The sequence below is a fragment of the Aspergillus vadensis genome (genome assembly GCF_003184925.1).
Source record: "Aspergillus vadensis CBS 113365 unplaced genomic scaffold BO88scaffold_4, whole genome shotgun sequence".
Taxonomy (NCBI): Eukaryota; Fungi; Ascomycota; class Eurotiomycetes; order Eurotiales; family Aspergillaceae; genus Aspergillus; species Aspergillus vadensis.
In genome coordinates this window covers 985,623-1,008,535 of record NW_020292042.1, presented here as the reverse complement: position 1 = coordinate 1,008,535, position 22,913 = coordinate 985,623, and the positions used below count along the sequence as shown (strand labels likewise).

The following is a 22,913-nucleotide window of genomic DNA, read 5'->3' as shown; positions in this document are numbered from 1 at the left end:
TTCAAGGATGTTTGTTCTTCAACTGAGTCAGGCGCAAGTCACTTGACCCCAGCCAGGCCAGTCCTCCATCAACTCCGCACTTCCCCACTCTTGCGCTCTCTTTCTCCATCTTCTTCCCTGCTGCTCATCCATTCAGGGTTTGTTCTGAGCCTGTGGATGTGTTCCCACTTGCCTTTCCCACTTCCCGAGGCAAATAATATAGATGTCATCGCTTGGACAATGGCTGCAATTCGGCAAATGCCAGTCCTTCTACCACTCGATTTTGGACAAATGCCAGGCAGTTGTCGGTCGCGTTCAAACCCATGAAGCAGTTCCCACACCAATCACCTCATACCTCTCTATATACTCGAATGATGCGTCGATGCTGCGTCCCGAATGTGGGGGACCGGCAGTGGGGATGCGGGGATCTATAGTCTCCATCCGCTGATTTATATAAACTGCTAGCGGACCACCAGATGCTACCAAACTCCCAGACCCTAGACCTCGTTTGAATCAGACATCATGACTACTACCGAAGAGAAGATTCGTGCTACCTTTCCCGACCTCGAATGGTTTCCCCTCACACCACCGGCAGTGCATCCTGCCTACAATTATCAAGGCTTCCACCCAGGCAAGAAGACAGTCCTTTCCGCAGGACATGTGCGATCTCCAGGCCATCGCGCATTCCACACAGACGTGCTGTTCGAGCAGGATATAGCCATTACCCTCCGCGACGGCATCAAGATATACACAGATATCTTTCGTCCTGTCGACTCCGACGCAAGCCCCGTCCCAGCCATCATCCCATGGAGTCCCTATGGCAAGACAGGCACCGGTCCGCAGAGCTACGACAGCATGGCGCCCTTCCGCGCTGGGCTCGAGAAGAGCCGGACCTCAGGTTATGAGAAGTTCGAAGCCCCCGATCCCGCCGAATGGGTGCCTCGCGGCTACGCCATCATCAACATCGACGCCCGCGGCGCCGGCAACTCCGAAGGCAACATCACCTTCTGGGGTCAACAAGAAGCCGAAGACATCTATGACACAATCGACTGGCTGTCCAAGCAACCCTGGTGCAATGGCTCCGTTGGGATGGCAGGCAACTCGTGGCTCTCCATCGCACAGGTCAACTTTGCCTCGCGACTCGAGCATCCTGCCCTCAAAGCCCTCGCTCCCTGGGAAGGCTTCACCGACCTATACCGAGACCTAACCATGCGCGGCGGCATGAAGCACAACGAGGCTTTCCACAAACTAATCCTCACCGGATTCGCCGGTCACGGAACCGCCGAGAACATGCCCGCCATGCTAAGCAAACGACCCTTCGACGACGCCTACTGGCAGAGCAAACGCATCCACACCGAACGCATCGGCGACATCCCCCTCTACATCCTCGCCTCCTACTCCTCGATGCTGCACACGCGTGGCTCCTTCGAAACCTTCCGCACCGCCAAAAGCACCCGCAAATGGCTCCGCGTACACCCATACCAAGAATGGTACGATCTATACCGACCGGAGATGGTCGACGACCTCTCCCGTTTCTTCGACCGCTATCTCAAGAACACGTCCAACGACTGGGAAAGCACACCACCCGTGCGCCTCTCCCTCCTAAGCTTCGAAGGCAGCTCCGTGCCCACCATACTCGAACGCCCCGAGCAAGCCTACCCATTAACCCGGCAGGAGCTCAAGAAATTCTACCTCAACGCATCAACCAAGACCCTCCAACCCTCTCTCCCAGACACAGTCACCTCAACAACTCATTCCGCCCGCCATGGCACTTCCGTACGTTCCATCCCACTCACTCCTCCTACTCATACCCCCTTCCCTCGAACCCCATCCTAACAAAACAACAGGACTTCACCCTCCACTTCCCCACCCCCACCCAAATAGCCGGGTACCCCCGCGTCCACCTATGGCTCTCCACCCCCCACCACACAGACATGGACATCATCGTGCAGATCCGCAAGATCTCCACGACCGGCGAACTCCTCGAACACCTCAACTACCCGTGTCCCGTGCCCGTCGACGCCGTCCCCAACGTCAACACAGCCAAGACGCTCGGGCCACAGGGGTTCCTGCGTGCGTCTCACGCCGTCACGCGCGACGAGACGCTCTCGACGGAGCACGAGATCGTGTATAGACATGATCGCGCGGAGATGATACCCGCCGGGAAGATCGTGCCGATTGATATTACGTTGTGGCCGATAGGGATGGTGTTTGGGGCTGGGGAGGGGATTATGCTGAGAGTGGCGGGGCGTGATTTGTGTTATCCGGAGGTGAAATTTGATCATCCGGTGGAAGGGGAGGGGGGATCGGGAGGGGAGGTGGAGGAGCAGGTGCATGAGGTTCATTGTGGGGAGGGGTTTGATTCTTATTTGGTGTTGCCGGTTGTATAGATGATGAGGATGATGATGGTATGTAGCAGAAGTGGAAGTGAGTAGCTCGGGATGAATATTGATTGCGTTTGCCTGTATTTCAACCTGGTATGGAATGGTATAGTAGGGTAGGTAGGTAGGTAGGTAGATACAGAGTGAAAGCTAAGCCTGCTTCTCCAACTGCCTCTCCAACTCCATAGCCTCCGCAAACGAATCCTTCCACGCCGTCGCCTGCTCCTCCGAGGGCACCACACAAGGCCGTCTCGGCAACGCTCCATATCCACGGTACGTCTGCAAGGCACTCTTGACGGCCACGAACCCACCCTTAATCGCCTGCCAGTCCGCACGCGCCACAATAGCCTGCAACCGCTGGGCCTCCTGGACCTGACCAGCCTGATACAGCTCCATCACACGGACACTCAACCTCGGAATCAGATTAGCCACGCCACCAATCACTCCATGACCGCCTGCCACCAGCGTCTGGAGCGTGAAGTCGGCGGAGCCACCAAAGGTCAGAAAACCAGGTTCAGCGGCAGCAGCAATACGCGCCAATTTACCCGTGTTTCCACAGGTCAGCTTCACGCCGACGATGTTCGGGTGTTCCGCCAAGGCGAGGATGTCGTCTGAGGAGAGGTCCAGGCCCGAGGAGGCGCCGGGGAAGTTGTATACCAGGATGGGGATGGGAGAGGCGGAGGCGACGAGACGGAAGTGGTCGAGGAGGTCTTTGGGAGAGAGGAGGGATTTGTAGTATGAGGGAGGGAGGATTAGGGTATAGTCGCCTCCGGAGGCGGCGGCGTCTTGGCACAGTTGGATGGTCTCGCGGGTGGAGGCGGCGCCGCAGCCGACGATGAGCGGGGCGGAGGGCGCGTGGGTGTCGAGTGCCTGTCGGGTGGTGGAGGTGATCAGGTTGCGTTCTTCACGGCTGAGGTGGACGGCTTCGCCGTTGCTGCCTTGCACGACTAGACCCGTCACGCCGGCTTGGGCTAGGTAGGTGGCGTGTTGGGCGGTGGTGGTCAGGTCGAGGTCTTCGTTGGGAGAGGTGAAGAAGGCGACGGTTGGGACGTAGATGCCGGGTTTGAGGGGGCGGGGGGTAATGGCCATTGTGGAGGTGGTGATTGGGTCGGTGATCAATCTGGGGTAGTAGGTGTGGTGGTGAGGGTGAGGGAAGTATAGAAAGTGGTGGTGGTGGATGGGGTGAATGCGGGGGAAGAGGAAGGAGGAGAAGGAGAAGGAGGATAGATGGAAAGCAATGAGGATGTCGTTGCCATGTTATAAGAAAGTAAAAAAATAGCCAGTGGGTGGCTAAGAGGGGAAACAGTTCCAGTCAAGTTTGGAGAGAGTCGGACATTGAGCCGGTTGACTCCATCCAGACAGCGTCGAGCAGAAAACAATCCAGCCAAAAACCCCCACGCACCCCACACTCTTCTCCAGCAGATCCCCTCCTATGGCAAGTCAGGGTAGCTCCCACCCCCACGTCGTGCAGGGAGACATTATGGTAGAGGAATGGGGTAGGCGCCGGAGAATTGGTTCCTCGGAGAAATGAACAGTGAGCCGGAAAAAGAAGTTGAACGGGATGGATATGAGATTGAAGTGCTTCACGGGAGAAGTTGATGCAGAAGAGAAAGGAGAGGAAGAAGTAAATATGTATAAGTTGAGATGTATGTATGTATGCTAGTCAAGTGAGGTATCGTTGTGACATGTATCGTACACCATAACGGTAACACAGGTCCTGTCAGGTACTGAGACATACCTCCTGCGGTATCCGTAAAGATACAACTTTCAACTCCTCCCCAATCCGGAACATCATCCAGGCCTGCAGCTGCGATTCTCGAGTTGCTTCATCCTACTAACTTCAATCCTCCGAATCGCCCCCGACTGGCCCTGACATGCCGTGCACGCATCCCTCCTGACCTCTTTTTCCCCCCACGTCTCAATTCCTCTCTCCCCCCTCGATCCTCCCGAATGACCTCCACCACCCTGATGCCTGTCCGTGTCTCCCTGCGACGAGATCCTCATCACGGCCATTCCCCCGACCAGCCGGACTCCGAGCCACCAGCAAAGCGAGCTCGTCTCCAGACTCAATCGTCATCGCGTCGTCGCAAAAGCTCCCCCGATCTGCTGGACACCACCACGACGGAAAACTCATCCTCCTCGGCTGCCACACCCTACAAACTCTCGTCTCATCATCCCCTGCGCCGGCGGACCTCGACGCGCCGCCCGCTGGCCAGCAATAATCCCACATCGTCGTCACCGGCCACTCCGCGACCGAATCCCCGTCGCATTCTCCGCAATGATTCCACCCCCACGATCACATCATATTTCCTTCCTGTCGGTCGCGAATCGCCAGACCCATTAGATACCATTTCCCCCTCCGCGACGGCCAACTCGTCGGTCTCGCGGAGGGTCGCCCCGGCGGGGACACCCTCCGCCGTCACCACCGCCGCCTCCTCTTCCGCCCGTCGCCCGCGCCGCTCAACTGCCGCCGCTGACCCCGAGCCTGAGGCAGCTGCAACGCCTATACAGCAGCCTACATCGGCCTCGACAGCATCCAAACCGTCTCAGCCTGCTCCGGATGCGACCCCACAGCAGCCGACAGTTCCGACCGAGCAGCCCTCCACCGGGCGCGAGCAACGGCGCTCCCTCCGCTCTCACGATGGTGGCTCCCGCGCGCGCAGCGAGCTGGCGCTCTACTTTCCCAACTACGAAGAGCTCCTCAGTATGGAGCCGCCAAAGACCGGTAAGACTGCAGAAGAACATCTTGATTATTCGGCTGACAAATTGGCATGCATAGAGTTTCTTGCGGGAAATACCACCATCAAACTCCTCGACGACCTCTCCGAACCGCTCATACCATCCTCCGACCCCATTTCTGATACCGATACACCCTTTGGAAACCCTCTCTTGAACCTCCACAACTGCGAAATAATCACCCTTCCCGATCCTTCTACCTCTCCACCCATACCTCCCACCGCCGAAGATTCCACCACAACCTCTCCCGACCCTCTCAGCGAAGAAACCTACTTCCGTCCGCACCGACGCAATGAGCGACAAGAAAAGCAACTGCGCAACATCGAGCGCGACCGCGCCCAGCACGAAAAGCAAAACTTAGATCGTCTCCTGGATGACCTCCAAGGCCACGACTGGCTGCGCGTCATGGGAATCACCGGACTGATCAGCGACCCCGAGCGCAAACACTTCGAGTCTAAACGCACCTACTTCATCCGGGAAATCTCCGCCGTCCTACAGAAGTTCAAAATCTGGAGGGAAGAAGAAAAGCGTCGCAAGTCAGAAAAGGACAAACCAGCCGAGGAAGAGCCCGTCCCACCCACCACCGCCAGCAGTAGCAAAAAGGACCACTCCCCAGAGACAACAGCCACATCCACCAATGGCGACGCAGAAGATGGCACCACCCCGTTATCCGACGCCCAAAGCTGCGGCGGAGATCCCCCAGACCCCAACGACGTCGACGCCTGGGCAGCAAGACAACTACACCAGGAAGCAAGATCCGCCACTACAACAACCACAACAAACACCACAAACCCTACCACCACAAGTACCTCAACAGGCAAGAAACTAACCAAACCATCATCCTCCACCAAACACAAAGCCACCGCCTCCAATATAGCCCCTCCGCCACCACCACCACCAGCAGAAGAACTAATACCCCCCGAACCCACCAAACCCTTCACCTCCTTCTACTCGAAACCCCATCTTCGCGAACTAGCCCTCTCCGGACCAGCCCGGAAAGGTCGAACCCGCTTAGCCTTTGGACAACCTATTCCCGAGATTGAAGAGCGCGAGTTCGAGCTCCCTGCGGAGATTCTCACGCCCGAGGCGATCGATTCGTGTCGACGGAAGAGGCGAAGGATGAAGAGAGCGAGTGGACGCGGGGAGACGGGGTAGATTGCATGAATGCATTAGATTACTGGTGTTCTGTTTCCCTTCTTTCTACCTATTAAGGGAATTACTGGAGTGAGTGGGTTTGATTTGGTTTGGCTTGGTTCGGTATGGTACACTATGGATGGCGTTGAAGAGTGGTTTGTTTCATTCTTCTGCTTCTCTTTTCATTACTATTTTCTTTTTCTTTTCTACTTCTTTATACTTTTATTCTACTTGATCTATTAAGGTCTCTTAGTTCTGTCGGTGGACGGTTCACATATACCATTTTATTCATTCTTATCATTACATCTCTTCCTATTTCTAGTGATTACTTTCCTGAGACTTTGTCGTCTTTCAAGTCGGCTACATTGTCTGTTGTGTTATATCTGCGGCATTTAGTACTTTGCTTTGACGCATGGTGGGACTGGAGTTACGTTCATGGTCAAGACACTGGAGTCGGTTGGCGTTAGCCTCATGCTTGTCATGCTTTTATCGATATCGATCGTGCGCATAATGTATTTACAAGTTTATATACAGGACGCCTTTTTGTTCGTACCAGGACTTCATAATGATCGTAACCAAAGTCGACCTGCAAACGCCAGATTCCCAATCTATCGTAAGCAAACCGACAATTGACATAACCTCATCACACATTAGACAGTACTCATGCAGGTGAAACTGGCATGGTGGGGATCGTCGTGGATGGCCTTTCCGGAGACATAGAGCCCAAGACCGCACTGTATATGTGAGTAGACTGGTTTGGATCAGTGGTGGATATACATACCAGACAACATCCAACTGCCAGAGCAAGCAGGTTGACAGCAGAGAGGGCGAATTTCTTCGGAGACGAGAACCATCGGCCATAGTTCATGTAGAACCAGAAGATCGCGCTCAGGCCGAAAGTGAACCAACTGGCGAAGAGCGCAGTCTGCATATTGTTAGGTTGTCCTTGACTTGTACAAGTGCGATTGGGACCAGGGTGTAAGACATACAACCAAGCTCAGCAACTTATTGAACACTGGAATCGCTTCCGCAATGATCCAGGCGAGCACCCACAATGCGAGGACAATTGCGGTCCAAGAGCCCACAGCAGTCCAGGTGCGCTTATGCATGTGGTCAGTGCCACGGAAGATACGCACATAGACGGATTTGGCAGACACATGTCCGTTGATGACGCCGGCGATGATGATCTGTATGGTTGTCAGAAACTAGCACTGTTATACGGAGTTGCAACATACTGTCGGAAGCGCAATGCCATAAGCAACTTTGGACACAACCGTGCTGGCGGATCCCAGTGCGGGAGAAGTAACTGTGGCTCCCCCATAGCAGTAGATTACGACGGCTGCAACGAGATAGAGGGTCATATCGACGCTCTGCAACAGCATCAAGGCTTTGGGATAGTCGGCTGGATTTTTCAATTCCGCTGCAAGGCTGAAGAATGCAGCATGTCCAGCTATAACAGGATTAGCTTGACAATCAAAGCGACTTAGGCAGCGGATACTAACAAAATGCAAAGACGATATTGGCCACCGCGGTGAAGCCGTGGATTAAGTCGGTTCTGACCGTTGCTTCAATTACCTTTCCAGGGTGTGATATACCCACCCCGATCATTGTGATGAACACAGATGACAAGATGCTAATGAAAGCTGGCTATAGTCAGCGTCGCTCTACACGATACAAGTTTGGATTTCTTACAAATTAAGGAGAGCCAGGACATCTTTTCCAGAGTGCGCGGCAACGAGCACGCGAAAGAGACAACCAGGCCCACCACTCCAAAGACGATGGAGCACGTGCCATGGTCAGTTAAGGCATTCATGGCAATTGTGAAGGTTAGCAGGTGGCTGGCCATGATGAAGATGAGGAAGATGATCTGGGCAAATCCCAACAGCTCACGGCCAAAGCGGCCAGCAAGCACCTCGCCCGCATCAGCCATGTTGCAAACGTGCGGATACCTCCATTTGAACTGGCCGATCACATAGCCCGTGTAGGTGGCCAGGCCACCCAGGCAGACCAGGATGATCACCGAGCTGGAGGTGGTGATGTCAGTGACAGATACCTCACAGGAGGTTGCATGCACCTACGGGACTAAACCCAAGCCGGCAACGGCAGCAGGCAAGGACAGCACCCCCAGGGAGACTGTTTCAGCCACCATGAGCAGGCCGCATTGCCTAGATAGACGTCAGGAACAATGTTGAGATATGTAGTACAATGGCTTGCATACCACCACTTGAGGATCTTGTACTTGACCTCCGCAAACTCTTCATTCCCAAAGGCATCTTGTGTCTGCTGAAGAGCGAGGTCTTTGTTCTCTCCGACTTCGAGAGAGCTCTGTTCAGTTGACACTTCCTTCTCTTCCCACAGCTCCTGGTCGGCCACCGTGGGGGGCGCCGGATAGATCTCTGAAGATCTCATGATGACGGCGTTACTGCTCGAGCAGAGTACAGAACGAAGTGCTCGAGTTGTAGCACTTGAGCCCGTGCAATGGAGAAAGAGACAGGCTCCCTATTAACCTCAGCCTGCTCGTTATAACTATGAGGAAGGAGAGGAGGAGCTGCGGGACGAGGAAGAGAGAGGAAACAAAGTGATTGCCTGGAGGAGCCGAGTTAAAGGCACATTGCAAAGAAATTGCGTTATTGCCATGGAGCCGCACGACCTTCCGAACAGCCAGCCTCGTTGGGGAGGGGGGGTTGTTCAGGATGTCGCATGCATGCAGTGGAGACACTCGAAGACGTAACCCAGACTTGCACTTGCCGTGAACCACGGCTTTCCCGATTCTGCAGGAATCTGATCCACCGTGATTTGACAGTTAAACTTCCGCGGGTATCAATCTATCCCTTCCTTGAGGTCATCCAGAACAAAGCTGCAAGTTCAAGTGTCACAATGCCGGGCAACACCGGCAGGAGAACATCAGGCACTGCCTTGATTAAGCATGATTGTGGCATTGCTCGTGATAAGAGTGATACATGGCAGTGTAATTTTGCATTGGAAGGGGATTCCTCCGTCGATTCCAGGAATGCCCAGCCTTTCCACTTCCTGTTTAAGGTCCGCCTGTGTAACCCTGCCGGTCCCCGGGTGACTTCTGGTTGGCCCGTCACCCTCGTCGGAGATCCAACGTTACACTGGCTTATCGAACGGATGCGACGGGCTGCTCATCCACTCTATTACTTACTACTTATTTACTTGTTCTTACTCGCCATTGTTTCTGGATTGGGATACCTTGCTATGATTAATTAGTTAAAGTTGGCTGCTTAAGCTTCAAAGGAGCTCAAGAACGTTCTCAACATGACATAAACCGCTCTCAACAAGACGAGGCATTTTACACCCCCGAATCCATCTCAGGTCGCCATTGCATACCGCTCGTCATCAGTAATGTGCTCAGAGAATCCGGATAAAGGCGGAATGGAATCACGCTTTCTTAATCAATTGGTCATGGAAACTCATATCGTCAGTTTCTCTTACATATACAATTCCGGTTTTGCGGGGAATATCACTCACCCCACAAGTAGTATTAGTATTCTCATGGCCGGGGTGGAATAGTACTTATACTTACTAGTCCAGAAATTTGCCAGAATTGGCTTCCTCGTGTCCAATGGGCATCGTCCATCCCCTGATCTGGAAAAGTTCGTGGACGCAGGGACCAAATAGTGCCATCCCCGCCTCTAAGCGTTACCCCGTATTCGCCAGAAATATCCGGGGTAGCTGTGTTGGAAACCCGGCTAGCTGCGGACAAGATGTCTTGACATTGCGGGGTTTATATACACTAGTACTATTATATAAGGACCGCTATATATGGGCACAATTTTGTGTGTCAATGCAGAAAGAACGAGGTGGAAGGTAGTTAATAGCAAAAAAATCGAACAGCATACTTCCTTGTTGTGATGTACCTTAGTGAGAGAGACCACCGACCTGAAGACGTTGATATTTATGGGTGTGCTACTATCCCAGGACCCTACCAAGTACTTGTTTCGATTGGTAAAGGATGATAATGCATAGGCAAGGCCCGTTGAAGGGCGACTTCCCGTTTCAGCAATATGTTTTCCGTCTATTCAAGTAGTAGTCTCTAGGACCCAATGGGTATTAACTATCATCTCCCCTCCTACCTCTTTGTGACAATCTCATCCCTTTCTGTTCATCATCCTCATGCTTAAGGTGCCATGCAGCTCTTTGGGGTCCAGGAAAGACATAATGGAACTGGGCTAGCCTTCAAATAAATTATAATAACAGATTGGACTGTCAAATGCGATCTCCCCTCCATTGAAGCCGGCTTAGAAAAGGACTACAACGTTATATACCCTCACCAAACATCCAATCCTAAACACAAATCCCTTCAAGATAGTATCCAATACTTCTCAGCAGGCACAAGAGACTGTCATCATCTTGGAACAATCTTGTTTGACAACCTACTATCCAGACTGCATCTACGGCATTTATCTGGCACCTAAGACCGAATAATGAAAACAACAATGTTCTCGTCCCCATTAGGGTAAGATAAGTTCTGTTCTTCGCTGCCACACCGAGTGTTTCAATGTTCCGGCCTGGGTTTTGAAAGACTTATCCCACCTCACTCTTTCCCTTTGACGAATAGATGAAGGTGACTTAGCCTTGATGATATGTTATGAATATGGACTAGCAGTAGTAGTGTTAAGCCAGATTCACCCCTATGTTTGGGCTATACCTTATCATCTTGAGAGCTCGATAGCTAACTGATTGCAGTTACTAGATACCAACATCTCAGCATCAAGTGTTTCCACGCCCCCTCGGCCCGAGTCCCCGATAACCAACTCAACACCAGGAAGGTCCTTCCAGGCGCTAATCTTCCAGCATGGCGACCATGAGTAAGCAGCTGGCAGACCTTCCCAAAACGGCAAAACAAGACGCCAATTGCCCGCTCGTCCACCTGACTCGACTCTCGCCAGTCTCATTGCAGTTTTGACTCTGGTCTGCACGATGCGAGTCCTTAAGCACAAATTGGAGTGGTGGGCTAGACCCCAAGATCCACATGTGTTTCTCACCGACAGATAGAGAGGCAAGCTGCCACACCTCGCTTGAACTTCGGGTTTACCCCACCATCAAGCATCACCTCAACTGGGGTTGTTTGTTAGGTAGCCGCGATTACCTGCTATAGAGCTAAGCGACAGTGGAGCTAGTTGCTGCTGCCAAGGATTACGGTTTCTTTCTCTCGTATATAAGTAACTGGTCACTCCAGTGCGCGGCTGTCCTTCTCAAAGCGACTCATCAATCCAGTCAATCAACAATATGGGCGACCACAGAGAAGCTGGACATGGCAACTACGCTCAGGATGAAACCACTCCGGCTGATGAGTCTACGTTCCTCCTTCCCAAGGATGTAGGAGATGTCAAAAGCAAGATTCTCAGTACCAACTTTGCCGCATTGATGGCTGGGCTGAACGGTACATTGCCCCGCCCCCACTAACTCGCTTGCGATAGCAAACCGAAGCTGACAGTCGAATGGGTCGACAATAAAGATGCTGCGTTGGGCCCTCTGATTCCGTACATACAACCAACTTATGATGTTGGTCTTCTGCAAGTGTCCATCATCTACCTGGTCAACTTTGTGGGTTGGGTTGTCGCCTCATTCGCCAATATCCATGTTTGTTCTCATATAGGAACGGGCGGTACCCTGGTTCTGGGCGCAACCATTCAGTGTCTCGGCTATGTCTTGATGTTCTGGAGTCCGCCTTTCCCCCTTTTCGTGGCAGCATTCTTCTTCACTGGTTGCGGCGTAGCGTTCCAAGACGCGCAAATGAATATGTTCACTATAACTGTCAAGGACGCCCATCGGTGGCTGGGCGTTTTGCATGCCGTGTATGGCGTCGGAACCATCCTCGCTCCATTGATCGCCAATACGATTGCCTCGAGAATGCCAGTCTGGCATCATTACTACCTTGTGACCATGTTGCTCGGCGTACTAAACATCACATCTCTGGTCTGGACCTTCAGAAAGGGGCTCTTCCGTCCGAATGTGAGCAATGCGAAAGAGACGGCCGGCAAGGAGCTTCGAGAAACAGTGTCAAACAAGACTGTGTGGATATTCAACGGCTTCTTCTTTTTGTACGTTGGCGCGGAGGTGACTGCTGGAGGTACGTTCTTCCATGACTGGAGGCAGCTCCTTGCTGACATGTTTCAGGTTGGCTTGTGCAGTTCCTTGTTTCGGTAAGAAATGGCGACCCTACCAAAGTAGGATATATTGCGTCCGGCTTCTGGACCGGATTTACCTTGGGCCGTGTTGCTTTAGCGGATGTCACGCATCGCTTGGGTGAACGGCGCATGGTGTTCGTTTATACCGCGTTGGCTGTGGCGATGCAGCTTTTGTTCTGGCTAGTCCCAGACATCACTATCAATGCAGTCACAGTGTGTTTCCTGGGTGAGTATGCTCCATTCCAGCACAAATGCGAGACAAAATACGCCGCTGTTGAAAACGCTGCTAATTATAGGCACCAGGCTTCTTTATCGGTCCTTTCTACCCAGTTGGACTCTATGTCCTCACTAAGGTCATCCCAAAAGAACTTCACGTGGGAGCAATGGGTAAGTAGCTGGCATTTGAATGTGAAGTTGCTCATGCTGACCATCACCAGGTTTCACTGCCAGTCTTGGACAGGCAGGGTCCGCTGCATTCCCTTTCCTAACGGGAGCAGTGGCCTCCCAGGCCGGCGTCCAGGTCTTGCAGCCTATCATGCTGGGGCTGCTCATTGGAATTGCCTTTTTCTGGTGCTTGGTCCCTAGACAGAGACCAATCACGCTTTGAGTAGATGTAGGAAGGCCATATTGGCGCTACATTTGAGATGCGGCGCTGTAGCCTACGCATCGGTAGTTACGCTATGTTGATAGATAACATTTCGATCCTTGGACCGATGTGGTTTGATGAAGATATTCTGCTTCCATGAACATCACGAGTATCATGCTCTCAATGAAGTCAAGAGGCAGCTTCACTTCGAAGCTGATCGTTCAAGCACCCTCTCTAGGCGTGCGTCTGGACCACAACATAGATGGCAAGTCGCACACCCATATGCAAGGTGTTTGCACCGTCGATGCATATAATGATTAATCATCATTTGTTCTTGCTTCATCAAAAAAAGCACTAGCCAATAAGACAATTAGCAGCGGATCTTAGAATATGAATCAAGTCCAACAAGCAGCAATATCAAGTAAGTTCAGAGAGAAGATTTAAGTCGACATAGCCTTACACATCCGCAGATGGTATGGCGCTCCGACTAAGGATGACTGATACGATGTTTTCATCATGTGGGAAGCAGAATAGCAAGAAAGCAAACAAGCAGTGTAAAGTAAACTTACCATGTCAGAAATCATGCTGGTGTGCATGCAAAGCACCTTGGGTCTCGAACACAGATGTCGACAGTGTCTCCTGCAGGGCGCAGAAGACCAGAACGGCTAACCGCAGCACATATACCTAGGCAGGCATGCAGGCAGACTGGCAGGCAAATAGTTAGACGGCAGTCACATAAAAACCACCTTAACTCCCATCCTCTCATCAATTTCAACTTCAATCATCATACGAAATGATCCTCCTGCCCGTAAACTGCGGCACAGGCCTAGAAGTCGTCTTCGAAGTCGCCTTCGAAGCAGACGCACCCCCCTCCCCCTCTCCATAATCCATCTTCACATCCACGTCTTCTTCCCCTTCTGCCCGAGACTTGCTCGCTTGTTCTGTACCAACTGCATCGGTCTTTGCGTTCGCATCCGCATTTGCAGCTACGGCACGATCCGCAGCAGCAGCAGCAGCAGCATCCGCCGCCTCCTCCTCCCGTAACTCCTTCTCCCTCCTTAACGCATGGATCTCACTATGTCTGAATATGCGGATTTGTTCGTCCGTGAGGGTGCGTTTCACGCCGTCGGGGTAGTAGCCTAGGTCTTCTTCTTCGTCGTAGTATTCATACTCTTCTTCTTCCAAGGTGTATTCTTCGGAAATGTTGGTATTCGTCACATTTTGTGGCTGTGGTGTCTGGGCGATGACACTCCCCGGGAAGTGTTTTGCTTGGAAAGCGTGGAGGTCTTCCTGTGGGGGTTAGGTACTTGCACATTTGGTTTTTCTTGGGGGTTATAGGCTGGTGGAGGATAACGTACGATGGTGATGGGTGGTGGGGTGATTAGGGACATTTTGGAGGTTGTGGGATGATTTTTGCTGTTGGGTAAGGGGGAGGAGGGGATTAAAGCTGAAATTGAGGATGAAGAAGATAGCTAGCTAAGCTAAGCTGAGCTACGCGTGTGTTGGTGTGGGTTAGCGGTTTGTGACGTGCCTTGGGCGGGATGTATTGTATTGTATGGGACGGGTGAATATTACGGGTGGTTATGCTGGTGTGCTTATAATCTACACAGTATGAAATTTACAGGGGAGATAGTATCTGAGACTATTGTTGGTAAAGTGGGTGCTTCTGTTCTTAGTTACAATGCTTAATGGTTGAAAGGTATGGTGGTTGTATTGAGCAATCAAAGAGGGCAGGTTTTATTTGGGTATTGCCGTTAGTGGAATATATATTGTGTCTTAAATACTACTAGATAGTAGTAGTATTATCATCTTACTCGACAGATAGACCATTAAATACTAGCTGCTTCAGGATATGGTGTCTAGTTGGTGCTCGTATAAATGTTTTGTAGCTGGAGGTGTGCTCATTTCAGGGACTTTGTGGTGGTGTCAATATGCTATGCTGTCGTTGATACAGGTGAAGAGTATATTTATGCTGGTTCAGTGAGGTAGAGTTGAAATGACATTTCACACCCACGGCTTAAGCTACAATGTTTCTCATGGGGTGCAATTATCGAGATTAGTATGTGACGAAGTTATGCACTCCGATGTTCATTGGATCTATCATGAGAAATCTAGTAGTATGAGAATAGCCGATATATATGAGTTACACCGTGTGGAGTAATATGAATCTGGAAGCTAGTATAACCAGTAACCGATCTGGTCCCTGATATACTAGAAGATGAGTATCGCTTAAAGAGTCAGCGCCAATGTTTACCCATCCACCAACCACAGTATTCCTAGCAAATGCTTCTATGTACAACTCTATGTCTAAACACACTTCATCATCTACTGCAGCGGTATACTAGAAACATGATTCCCAATTTTCACCTTGACACAATCAAACCGCACAGCCAAGTCATGTACCCTACGCAAATCCACACCTCCGATCAGCTCCCTCTCTGCAGACGACAGACCCGTCAAGCTCCATGCCAACGAGATATGGAAGCAGTGAGAGTAATCAGCTCCAGACTGGCCAGACTCGCTCGACACCCGTGGCAGTGTCGTACCACCACCATTTGACTTCCGCTCAGCCGCCACATCCTGCGACGACTCGTATAGCGGAGGCTGTTCAAACCGCGCCAGGGCTCGATTAGACAGCCGAAGAAGACGATTCAGATTATCTTCCTCTGGCTTTTCCGCACGTAAGACATAGAACCACCGCGTCTTCTCATAATTTGAGACACAGTCGAGGCTATTTGTCGAGACGTTGAACCTTGCACAGCTTGTCAGCATGATGGATTGATCGATCAGAAAAATAATAGTCCCAAGAAAACAAGCAAGCCAGCTACTTACGTTGGAATTTGCGACTCTTTCAGCTGAGACTGGAAAATGTCCAAGAAGGACTGTCGCTGTTCTGTCCGTAGCACGACCGGTCTAGACAGACTAATGTGGAGGGGCAGTTGCGCGCCAAGATCACTATGTAGTAGGCTGTGGAGCTGTATCGTGCTTTCATCGAGCCTATCCTTGATCTGCGCTATGACATCGCTAAGAATAGAAAGCTCATCTTTGGATGGATACCCTGTAAATTGGTCAAACGGGTGTTATTTCCGTTCTCGAGAATCTAACTACTGCCAGAGGGTGCTGGTGGTGATGATGGATGACACATACACTCCAAGTAGATGTGGGTCGGCCAGTTCCCTTCAACATGGGGAATGACCCTTTTTCGGCCTCCGTGGAGACTGGGGTCGTCGGTCACGCTGACACGAGTGCTGGAGGCATAGAGATCGTGAAAAGCGGCTGGTAATGGTGGGAGTGAGGAAGTTGGATTGTTGGCGGCTTGACGAGGCCTTTTTGCTGGGGGCTGAGGGGGCTCGTTCTCTGCTTCGGATTCTGATTCAGAATATTGCACCAAAGCCATTACAGGGTCAGGGACATTGGTTGGAAGTGGACATCCAGGATGAAATTGGTGGCCGCAGTTGGAGTAGTAAATTGTTGTTCCATCGGGTCGGCATGGTGGAGCCGGGCTGTCCGTATTGAAACTCTGCCTTTTACGGGTAGGGCTGCCAAGACTCGCCAGTGGGAGCTGGAAGAGGTTCTAGATTGGAGTGGACTTTTTTTAACAGATGAACAGAACACATCATGGTTTCGATTATGTGAGAAGAATGATCTGTTGTGAGATGACCGTTTTTTTGCCTCGATTACTTTTATGGTGGCTTCGAATGTCTACTCTGTATGTTGAGGCGTCCGTCTTACTGTCTCAGCAGAGGTCAACAAGGATTGGAGCACAAGGATCACAAAGTGAGCGAGGACAATAGCGAGATACTTCATCGACTTTTAGTTTCTTAGCATCAATTATTGCCCAGAAGACTCCGTAGCAGCAGGGGTATGGGCACAAATTTGATGGATTACGTCGAAGCTTGTTCGCATTATCCATGTCACCTCGTAAGGGTTGGGGCCCCTATCCATGGATGGACCTCAGCCCCCTGACAGGCAGAGCAAGTAGACCGAATGTACCTGGCTATATGCGTCCATTACACCTGGCTCGTTTCTAATTATAAGCCTGCAATAATTCTAGTCCCTGAGGGTTCGTAGGACAAATCTAGACCCTGTGTAACACATTCGCCATGCACTGGGTCGCCTATGCAGACCGTCGCAGGCTGACATGCGATGCGGACCATCAAATTACTTTGTGCGTGGATGAGTGTGTAACAAGCAATTCGTAGAAGCGCCTGTCAGAAGCATGCAGATGTTAATACTGGCGCGTGCTTTTTAGTCGCAAACCAAAACTTGTTTCAAGCCTAGCAGGGCTAGATCCAGCCCGCCGTTGGCGCTATCGTGGTCACTAAAGATAAGCTTAAAGACGGAGCTGGAGCTCACTCAGCTTAGTGGGTATTATTCCGTAGGTCACTAGTTAACTCAATAAAATAATCAAGTCCGTACACCTCTCGTTAAGATACTCAACCTGTTTCTTCTAAATAATGATGTAAAATTGAATGTCAGAAGGGATTCGCAGGATGTCGCAGTCAGTTGGGGTTGGGTAGTCTGGTGGTTATGATGTCAAGACTCCAATTGCAGAGGAAGTTGGTGCAAATGATTTAGTCAGCCGGTGGATGGTGGCCCTGGGCATCCACAGCTGACGACGACACGACAATCATGACGGTGAGAATTGCCACTGCGACTCCACTAGAATCCCTCAGGGACCTTCTAGAGGTTCCATGGTGATTTACTAATATCAGCCTGGGCCATCCTGACTGGTTCTTCAAGTCTAGAACCGGGAGGGGCGGAGGGGAAGTGCCCTGGGGCCCGAGCCTTCCGCGCACCTACAGAATGAGGGCATTCAGTGCAAAGTACTAGTACTAACTAAGACTCGACAACAGGAGATGTTGGTCAGGTATTTTCATCATCGAAGAGGACATCCGATGCAACCGAACCGGTCTAGTCTTGACCGTACGTACTCGTTTGTAGTAGACTCTAGTAGAGCCTTATCGATAAGGCGTAATAGTACAAATCCACCCCCGGATCGCGTGGAAGCAAAAGTGAGCAAATGGAAAAGCAATGCGGCGCTACTCGTCACGTCACGGTCCACCGGTTCGGCTTTGCACTTGCATGACCAGCGATGACCAGAGCCTAAATAATCATGATGAATTATGACTCCCCCCTCTGCTCTTCTCGCCTCTTTTACTCTCTGTCTTGTCCTCTTTCTCTTGTTCTCTTCATACTTCTTCCTACTACTCCCATCTAGCAACCACTACCTTGCAAACCAACTTATACTACTTACTCTCATACTTCCAAACCTACTCTGCCACACTCATAACCACACAGACCGCAGCTTCAACGTTACTCCCCAACTCTATAATCAATACCCGACTTCACCGCTGCTAAGCCCCACCACTCTTTTGAGTTACGGGCTGCGGACGCAGGCAGTCACTAGTAGGCAATACTATTAAACGCCTACATACATTTATAGGGCATCCCGTTGTCCCTATATATACCTAACTCTTTATCCTCCCACTTTGAGAGGCATCCTCTCCCTCCATTTCTCTCCCCCTTCGTGTTTTTACTTCTTCCTCCGGCGTCCAGTTACTATGGCGTCCGCCGTTCTCCCAGCCTGTGCGACCCCATACCGGGCCTCTTATGCCCCTCGGTATGCTCCCAACCTGATGGACATGGGCGTTGAAATGGATTCGTATGGATCCTACCAACGCTTCCACTCTCCCTCTCCCAGTCGGCGGTCCTTGAACCGTCAGCGCTCTACGTCTTTCCCCTCCGTCTACTATTCGGGCTCTCCGGAGCATCATCCCGTCGAGCCTCGACGGAAGAAGGAGAGTAGTTCTCGGCGCCGTCGTCATGGCAGCCCGTCGAACCCTCAGCCGGCCAGATACTCGAGGAACTCGATGCTGGTCAATCCAGACGTTATTGATCGTCTGGACAGCGCGAGTCTCTGCCAGTACCATCACGAGGGGCCCTACGATGCCGTCTATGCGGAGAGGAACTACCACACCAAGCAGAGCCCCGTCGAGGCAGTCAAAGATTCAACTGCCGAGACCTTGAAGGCAACTCCGAAAGATAAAATTAGGGACTGCATCGATAGTCACCGTCCTCTGGACGGTGTGGCTTATTACCCTCCAGGTCACACAGACATGGAGGGCCGCACCTACGAATACGAGGAGGGGCCGAACATGATGAACGACTATGGAAACTTTATGCGTTGTCCCGGTCAAGTAAGTTCCTGATTTGCTGTGCACTGGTTTGCAACAGGCTCTAACATCCTTCTAGAAATTCACCGATGAGGATTTCAAAAAGGACCCCTTTTACAATACACCCCACCCCAAGCCATTCGCCTCGCTCCGGAAAGCGCTCAGTATCCGTCGTCGCAAGCGCAGCGGAACTTCTTAGACAAGTTCTTAAACAAATTCATTTGGACTTTTTGTATACGGCCGCACTACAACATGCATTTGTGGTTGGTTCGTCTATAAGACCGCAGTCTCCCTGATAGAGCTGCGAGAGTTGGTGTTGGGTTTTGATGATTTTTGGAGCGTTTCTTTCTATTATGTATTTTACCATGATTCCCCTGCTACACCGGTCATGACCTCGGTGATTACGGTATGACATGATGTGTCACGCTCGGAGTTGAAGCCTGGAGTATCACGGTGGGAGGCGTTCATGGTTGCTACAGCCCTTTTGATGGGTTTGAATTGGGAATATCCATGGCTGTTTTTACTTCTGCTGTCTGACAGTCAAATTTGACGATCTACAATCTGCCACTGCTCGACAAACACTGTAGAGTGCATACAGCGTAGTTATTTGTCCACCATACTACGGAGCCGCGTTAGCGTAACAATTCATCCAGTGTGTTGTATCGCACACTACTAAATATACTACTCATACTCCTATCTGTAACAAGTAACCTGCGAGACATGCATCTGACATGTCCTAGGGCCTGCGGAACCTGTATGACTTCACGTCAAAGCGCATGGCATAGTTACTCGACCTACTAATAATTAATCCCTTATCAGTCTGTATATTTACTCAGCGAATTAATGAAAGTAACTAAACCGATAAGTGATTTCACTCTGGAAGTTACTAACAGCCTGAGCAGCGTGGCATCAACATGTACCATGACCGTTATAGCACTCCAAGTCGCTCCTGACGCCCCTTAATCTTACCAACACGGCCATGCGACAGCATGATCTTGATCTCGTTATTCCAACCTGTCAGCTGATTCAAGGACATTAACATTGCGAGTTGCGATCGCTGAATAAACCACACTATATTGAAATCCTTGTGAAGTACCGAGCCAATCCCCCAATATAACAACAAAGAGAACAACGACAGAAAGTCGATTTGTCAACACTTTCTATAGGGTAGGTATAGAGAGATACATCTAGACTACCGTGGATCATCGCAGTGGGGAGCTGTCTGAAACAAGGGTTTTTTTTGGCGGCGATAAGCCGGCGGAGATGGAATTGATTTGATGACTATTGATGACTACTTGCGGATCATGCAACTCCGCGCCACCAAGGACAACTTGTCCACTTCGCAACGGACATTCCTTGAATACTCAAGTCCCCTCGTTCCACCTGCTTCTTTATTCCCATCATTCGTTTTTGCTTCCTTTTGCTGCAGTTGGAACTGCATCACCTATTGTGCAGGGAAATGTCATTTGGCCTGATCGCGATTGACCGTTGACATTGACAATCCAGGCCTCCCTTCCGTCGCTGATCTTCATGTGAAGGACCCTGCTTCTTGGCTTACCTACCATAACCTTCATTGCATAGCTTCACTCTATACACTCTATACACTCTCGGTTTCTGTCATACACTCCGATCCTTTCCTACGTTCTTCTCCACTCGTTTCCGCCGGCCTCCGGCCATCCCAAGATGCGCTCCGCAGCCAAATTTTTTTATTTGGCAGTATTTGCCCTGTCGAGGCTTTCCAATGCCGAGACTGGGCTGCACCATAACCAGGACAAGTGTGCGGTAAGTCGATACAACGCTCAGGCATGCGCTTTGGCTGCATATTGAAGACCAGACTTGGCTGATCCCTTCTCATCTCTATCAGATTGACCCCACTGCTATGGTGTCCGACGCTTGTGTCTCCTACGCCACCATCGATCATCTGAACGATCAAGTCTACACCCTCCTCCAATCCATTACGCAAGATACCGATTTCTTTTCGTACTACCGTCTAAACCTCTTCAACAAAGTCTGTCCGTTCTGGAACGATGCGAATAGCATGTGCGGGAATATCGCATGCTCCGTCAACACAATCGAGTCCGAGGACGACATCCCGTTAACATGGCGCGCGGAGGAGCTTAGTAAACTCGAGGGACCCAAAGCAGGCCATCCGGGCCGCAATCAGCGAAAGGAGCGACCTCTTAATCGACCGCTCCAGGGAATGCTAGGTGAAAATGTTAAAGAGAGTTGTGTCGTGGAGTATGATGATGAATGTGACGAACGGGACTACTGTGTTCCCGAAGACGAGGGTGCTAGCGGCAAGGGAGACTATGTCAGTCTCGTTGATAATCCAGAGCGGTTCACGGGGTACGCCGGTATGGGCGCTCACCAGGTTTGGGACGCAATCTATCGGGAGAATTGCTTCCTCAAACCGGTGCCAGAGCTGTCACCTGTGACCCCTCAGCTGGGTGGTCTTCAAGCGGTCAACGATTTCCGTCATGTGCTTCAGCAGGAGCTGAAGCGCCCCGACCTGCTTCCCTTGGACAATGAGTGTCTCGAGAAGCGCGTGTTCCATCGTCTCATCAGTGGAATGCATGCGTCTATCTCGACCCACCTTTGCTGGGATTACCTCAATCAGACGACGGGGCAATGGCATCCCAACCTTCAATGTTTCAAAGATCGCCTCCACGATCACCCCGAGCGCATTTCGAACCTGTACTTCAACTACGCGCTGGTCTCGCGCGCCGTGGCGAAGTTGCAGAAACACCTACACAACTACAACTACTGCGTCAGTGATCCGATCCAGGATGCCATGACTAGGGAGAAGGTCTCCAAGTTGACTTCGACCTTGGCTGATCGCCCCCAGATTTTCGACGAGAACCTCATGTTCCAGGACCCCAGCGCTGCTGGCTTGAAGGAAGACTTCCGCAACCGATTCCGCAACGTCAGTCGCCTGATGGACTGTGTCGGATGCGATAAATGCCGCCTCTGGGGCAAGCTTCAAGTCAATGGATATGGCACCGCTCTGAAGGTGTTGTTTGAGTACGATGAGACCAAGAACGGCGAGAACCCGTTGCTGCGCCGGACTGAGCTGGTGGCACTGATCAACACCCTTGGTCGCATTTCTCACAGCATTGCGGCCGTCCGAAGTTTCCACCGGGCCATGGATGTGGGCGATGGGGAGGTCTTCACCATCCCCGCGAGCATTTCATCCAAGGATCGCAGTGGCAAGAAGAAGACCCGACGACTTCTCAAGGACGGTGGCTCGACCTTCTACTACGAGGATGGCGATGATGACAACTTTGTGTACATCACCGAGAAGCTTCCGTGGGAGAAGGTTCGAGTACGCCGCGACACGGACACGGCCTGGGACGACATGAAGGCCGAGCTCTCTATGATCGGGGACATTCTCGTCTACGTGCTGAAGAGCTGGGTCAATGCACCGAAGACATTGTAAGTGATGGCGCCCATTCGCTGTTCTCTCTGTATACTGACTAGGCGTTGCAGCTTTGAAATTGCCGTTCTGGAAATCGCTCGGGTATGGAACTACTGGCTGGGTCTGCCTGTGCCACCACGGTCCTGGAGGATCCAGCTCCCCAAGCGACCCACCCCTCCGACACCCCCGACCCATGAGGAGCTTTAGACACTAGAAGTTGGGAGACGTGGAAGATGGCGGTGACTGGGATTGTATTGTATAACTAGCGTCGTGGAGGACTAATCTTTTTCCGATCTGTTTGGGCCGGCGTTGTTGACGATGCCTGTTGGGAAATCGCATCTCGGGAGTTCT

At 51.4% G+C, this 22,913-nt stretch overlaps 10 protein-coding genes across 10 annotated transcripts; 6 read left to right on the top strand and 4 right to left on the bottom strand.

The window, feature by feature from the left end:
- Positions 1–96: 96 nt before the first annotated feature.
- BO88DRAFT_209749 (CocE/NonD family hydrolase) lies at positions 97–2,440 on the top strand. Its single transcript, XM_025701918.1, has 2 exons — positions 97–1,755; positions 1,827–2,440. The coding sequence occupies exons 1-2, from the start codon at positions 502–504 to the stop codon at positions 2,367–2,369; spliced, it is 1,797 nt and encodes a 598-aa protein (XP_025566073.1). The 5' UTR covers positions 97–501; the 3' UTR covers positions 2,370–2,440.
- Positions 2,441–2,510: 70 nt separating this feature from the next.
- On the bottom strand, positions 2,511–3,449 carry BO88DRAFT_450881 (dihydrodipicolinate synthase family protein; the record flags this gene model as incomplete). The annotated part of the gene is made up of 1 exon (XM_025710609.1): positions 2,511–3,449. The coding sequence occupies one exon, from the start codon at positions 3,447–3,449 to the stop codon at positions 2,511–2,513; it is 939 nt and encodes a 312-aa protein (XP_025566072.1).
- Positions 3,450–4,310: 861 nt separating this feature from the next.
- On the top strand, positions 4,311–6,251 carry BO88DRAFT_333469 (acetyltransferase SAS4-like domain-containing protein; the record flags this gene model as incomplete). The annotated part of the gene is made up of 2 exons (XM_025702765.1): positions 4,311–5,085; positions 5,140–6,251. The coding sequence occupies 2 exons, from the start codon at positions 4,311–4,313 to the stop codon at positions 6,249–6,251; spliced, it is 1,887 nt and encodes a 628-aa protein (XP_025566071.1).
- Positions 6,252–6,565: 314 nt separating this feature from the next.
- On the bottom strand, positions 6,566–8,784 carry BO88DRAFT_209699 (neutral amino acid permease). The gene is made up of 8 exons (XM_025701916.1): positions 8,449–8,784; positions 8,309–8,395; positions 7,923–8,254; positions 7,733–7,873; positions 7,466–7,680; positions 7,220–7,417; positions 7,012–7,155; positions 6,566–6,964 (listed from the first exon to the last, which is right to left on the bottom strand). Exons 1-8 carry the CDS (start codon positions 8,637–8,639, stop codon positions 6,881–6,883), a joined length of 1,392 nt encoding a protein of 463 aa, XP_025566070.1. The 5' UTR covers positions 8,640–8,784; the 3' UTR covers positions 6,566–6,880.
- Position 8,785: 1 nt separating this feature from the next.
- On the top strand, positions 8,786–9,608 carry BO88DRAFT_209745 (uncharacterized protein). The gene has a single exon (XM_025701917.1). The coding sequence runs from the start codon at positions 8,931–8,933 to the stop codon at positions 9,459–9,461; it is 531 nt and encodes a 176-aa protein (XP_025566069.1). The 5' UTR covers positions 8,786–8,930; the 3' UTR covers positions 9,462–9,608.
- A 1,875-nt stretch (positions 9,609–11,483) lies between these two features.
- Positions 11,484–12,992, top strand: BO88DRAFT_450878 (putative MFS transporter; the record flags this gene model as incomplete). The annotated part of the gene is made up of 5 exons (XM_025710608.1): positions 11,484–11,637; positions 11,692–12,327; positions 12,375–12,611; positions 12,689–12,772; positions 12,823–12,992. The coding sequence occupies 5 exons, from the start codon at positions 11,484–11,486 to the stop codon at positions 12,990–12,992; spliced, it is 1,281 nt and encodes a 426-aa protein (XP_025566068.1).
- Positions 12,993–13,748: 756 nt separating this feature from the next.
- BO88DRAFT_450877 (uncharacterized protein) lies at positions 13,749–14,362 on the bottom strand (the record flags this gene model as incomplete). The annotated part of the gene is made up of 2 exons (XM_025710607.1): positions 13,749–14,261; positions 14,330–14,362. 2 exons carry the CDS (start codon positions 14,360–14,362, stop codon positions 13,749–13,751), a joined length of 546 nt encoding a protein of 181 aa, XP_025566067.1.
- An 812-nt stretch (positions 14,363–15,174) lies between these two features.
- BO88DRAFT_360082 (HVSL domain-containing protein) lies at positions 15,175–16,429 on the bottom strand. The gene is made up of 3 exons (XM_025703841.1): positions 16,119–16,429; positions 15,804–16,029; positions 15,175–15,723 (listed from the first exon to the last, which is right to left on the bottom strand). Exons 1-3 carry the CDS (start codon positions 16,366–16,368, stop codon positions 15,297–15,299), a joined length of 903 nt encoding a protein of 300 aa, XP_025566066.1. The 5' UTR covers positions 16,369–16,429; the 3' UTR covers positions 15,175–15,296.
- Positions 16,430–18,149: 1,720 nt separating this feature from the next.
- On the top strand, positions 18,150–19,718 carry BO88DRAFT_383001 (uncharacterized protein). Its single transcript, XM_025704653.1, has 2 exons — positions 18,150–19,171; positions 19,227–19,718. The coding sequence occupies exons 1-2, from the start codon at positions 18,536–18,538 to the stop codon at positions 19,344–19,346; spliced, it is 756 nt and encodes a 251-aa protein (XP_025566065.1). The 5' UTR covers positions 18,150–18,535; the 3' UTR covers positions 19,347–19,718.
- A 719-nt stretch (positions 19,719–20,437) lies between these two features.
- BO88DRAFT_402509 (ER oxidoreductin) lies at positions 20,438–22,779 on the top strand. The gene is made up of 3 exons (XM_025706117.1): positions 20,438–20,929; positions 21,012–22,579; positions 22,634–22,779. The coding sequence occupies exons 1-3, from the start codon at positions 20,831–20,833 to the stop codon at positions 22,767–22,769; spliced, it is 1,803 nt and encodes a 600-aa protein (XP_025566064.1). The 5' UTR covers positions 20,438–20,830; the 3' UTR covers positions 22,770–22,779.
- The last annotated feature ends 134 nt before the right edge of the window (positions 22,780–22,913 follow it).

Coding starts and splice junctions, on each gene's coding strand:
- BO88DRAFT_209745 (XM_025701917.1), top strand. CDS start 8,931: ATGCATGCAGTGGAGACACTCGAAGACGTAACCCAGACTTGCACTTGC.
- BO88DRAFT_360082 (XM_025703841.1), bottom strand. CDS start 16,368: ATGGCTTTGGTGCAATATTCTGAATCAGAATCCGAAGCAGAGAACGAG. Junction 16,030..16,118: donor GACCCACATCTACTTGGAGT/GTATGTGTCATC, acceptor ACCAATTTACAG/GGTATCCATCCAAAGATGAG. Junction 15,724..15,803: donor AAAGAGTCGCAAATTCCAAC/GTAAGTAGCTGG, acceptor AAGCTGTGCAAG/GTTCAACGTCTCGACAAATA.
- BO88DRAFT_402509 (XM_025706117.1), top strand. CDS start 20,831: ATGCGCTCCGCAGCCAAATTTTTTTATTTGGCAGTATTTGCCCTGTCG. Junction 20,930..21,011: donor ATAACCAGGACAAGTGTGCG/GTAAGTCGATAC, acceptor CATCTCTATCAG/ATTGACCCCACTGCTATGGT. Junction 22,580..22,633: donor GTCAATGCACCGAAGACATT/GTAAGTGATGGC, acceptor TAGGCGTTGCAG/CTTTGAAATTGCCGTTCTGG.
- BO88DRAFT_209699 (XM_025701916.1), bottom strand. CDS start 8,639: ATGAGATCTTCAGAGATCTATCCGGCGCCCCCCACGGTGGCCGACCAG. Junction 7,156..7,219: donor ATAAGTTGCTGAGCTTGGTT/GTATGTCTTACA, acceptor AACAATATGCAG/ACTGCGCTCTTCGCCAGTTG. Junction 6,965..7,011: donor TGGCAGTTGGATGTTGTCTG/GTATGTATATCC, acceptor TCACATATACAG/TGCGGTCTTGGGCTCTATGT.
- BO88DRAFT_209749 (XM_025701918.1), top strand. CDS start 502: ATGACTACTACCGAAGAGAAGATTCGTGCTACCTTTCCCGACCTCGAA. Junction 1,756..1,826: donor CCGCCCGCCATGGCACTTCC/GTACGTTCCATC, acceptor ACAAAACAACAG/GACTTCACCCTCCACTTCCC.
- BO88DRAFT_383001 (XM_025704653.1), top strand. CDS start 18,536: ATGGCGTCCGCCGTTCTCCCAGCCTGTGCGACCCCATACCGGGCCTCT. Junction 19,172..19,226: donor TTATGCGTTGTCCCGGTCAA/GTAAGTTCCTGA, acceptor ACATCCTTCTAG/AAATTCACCGATGAGGATTT.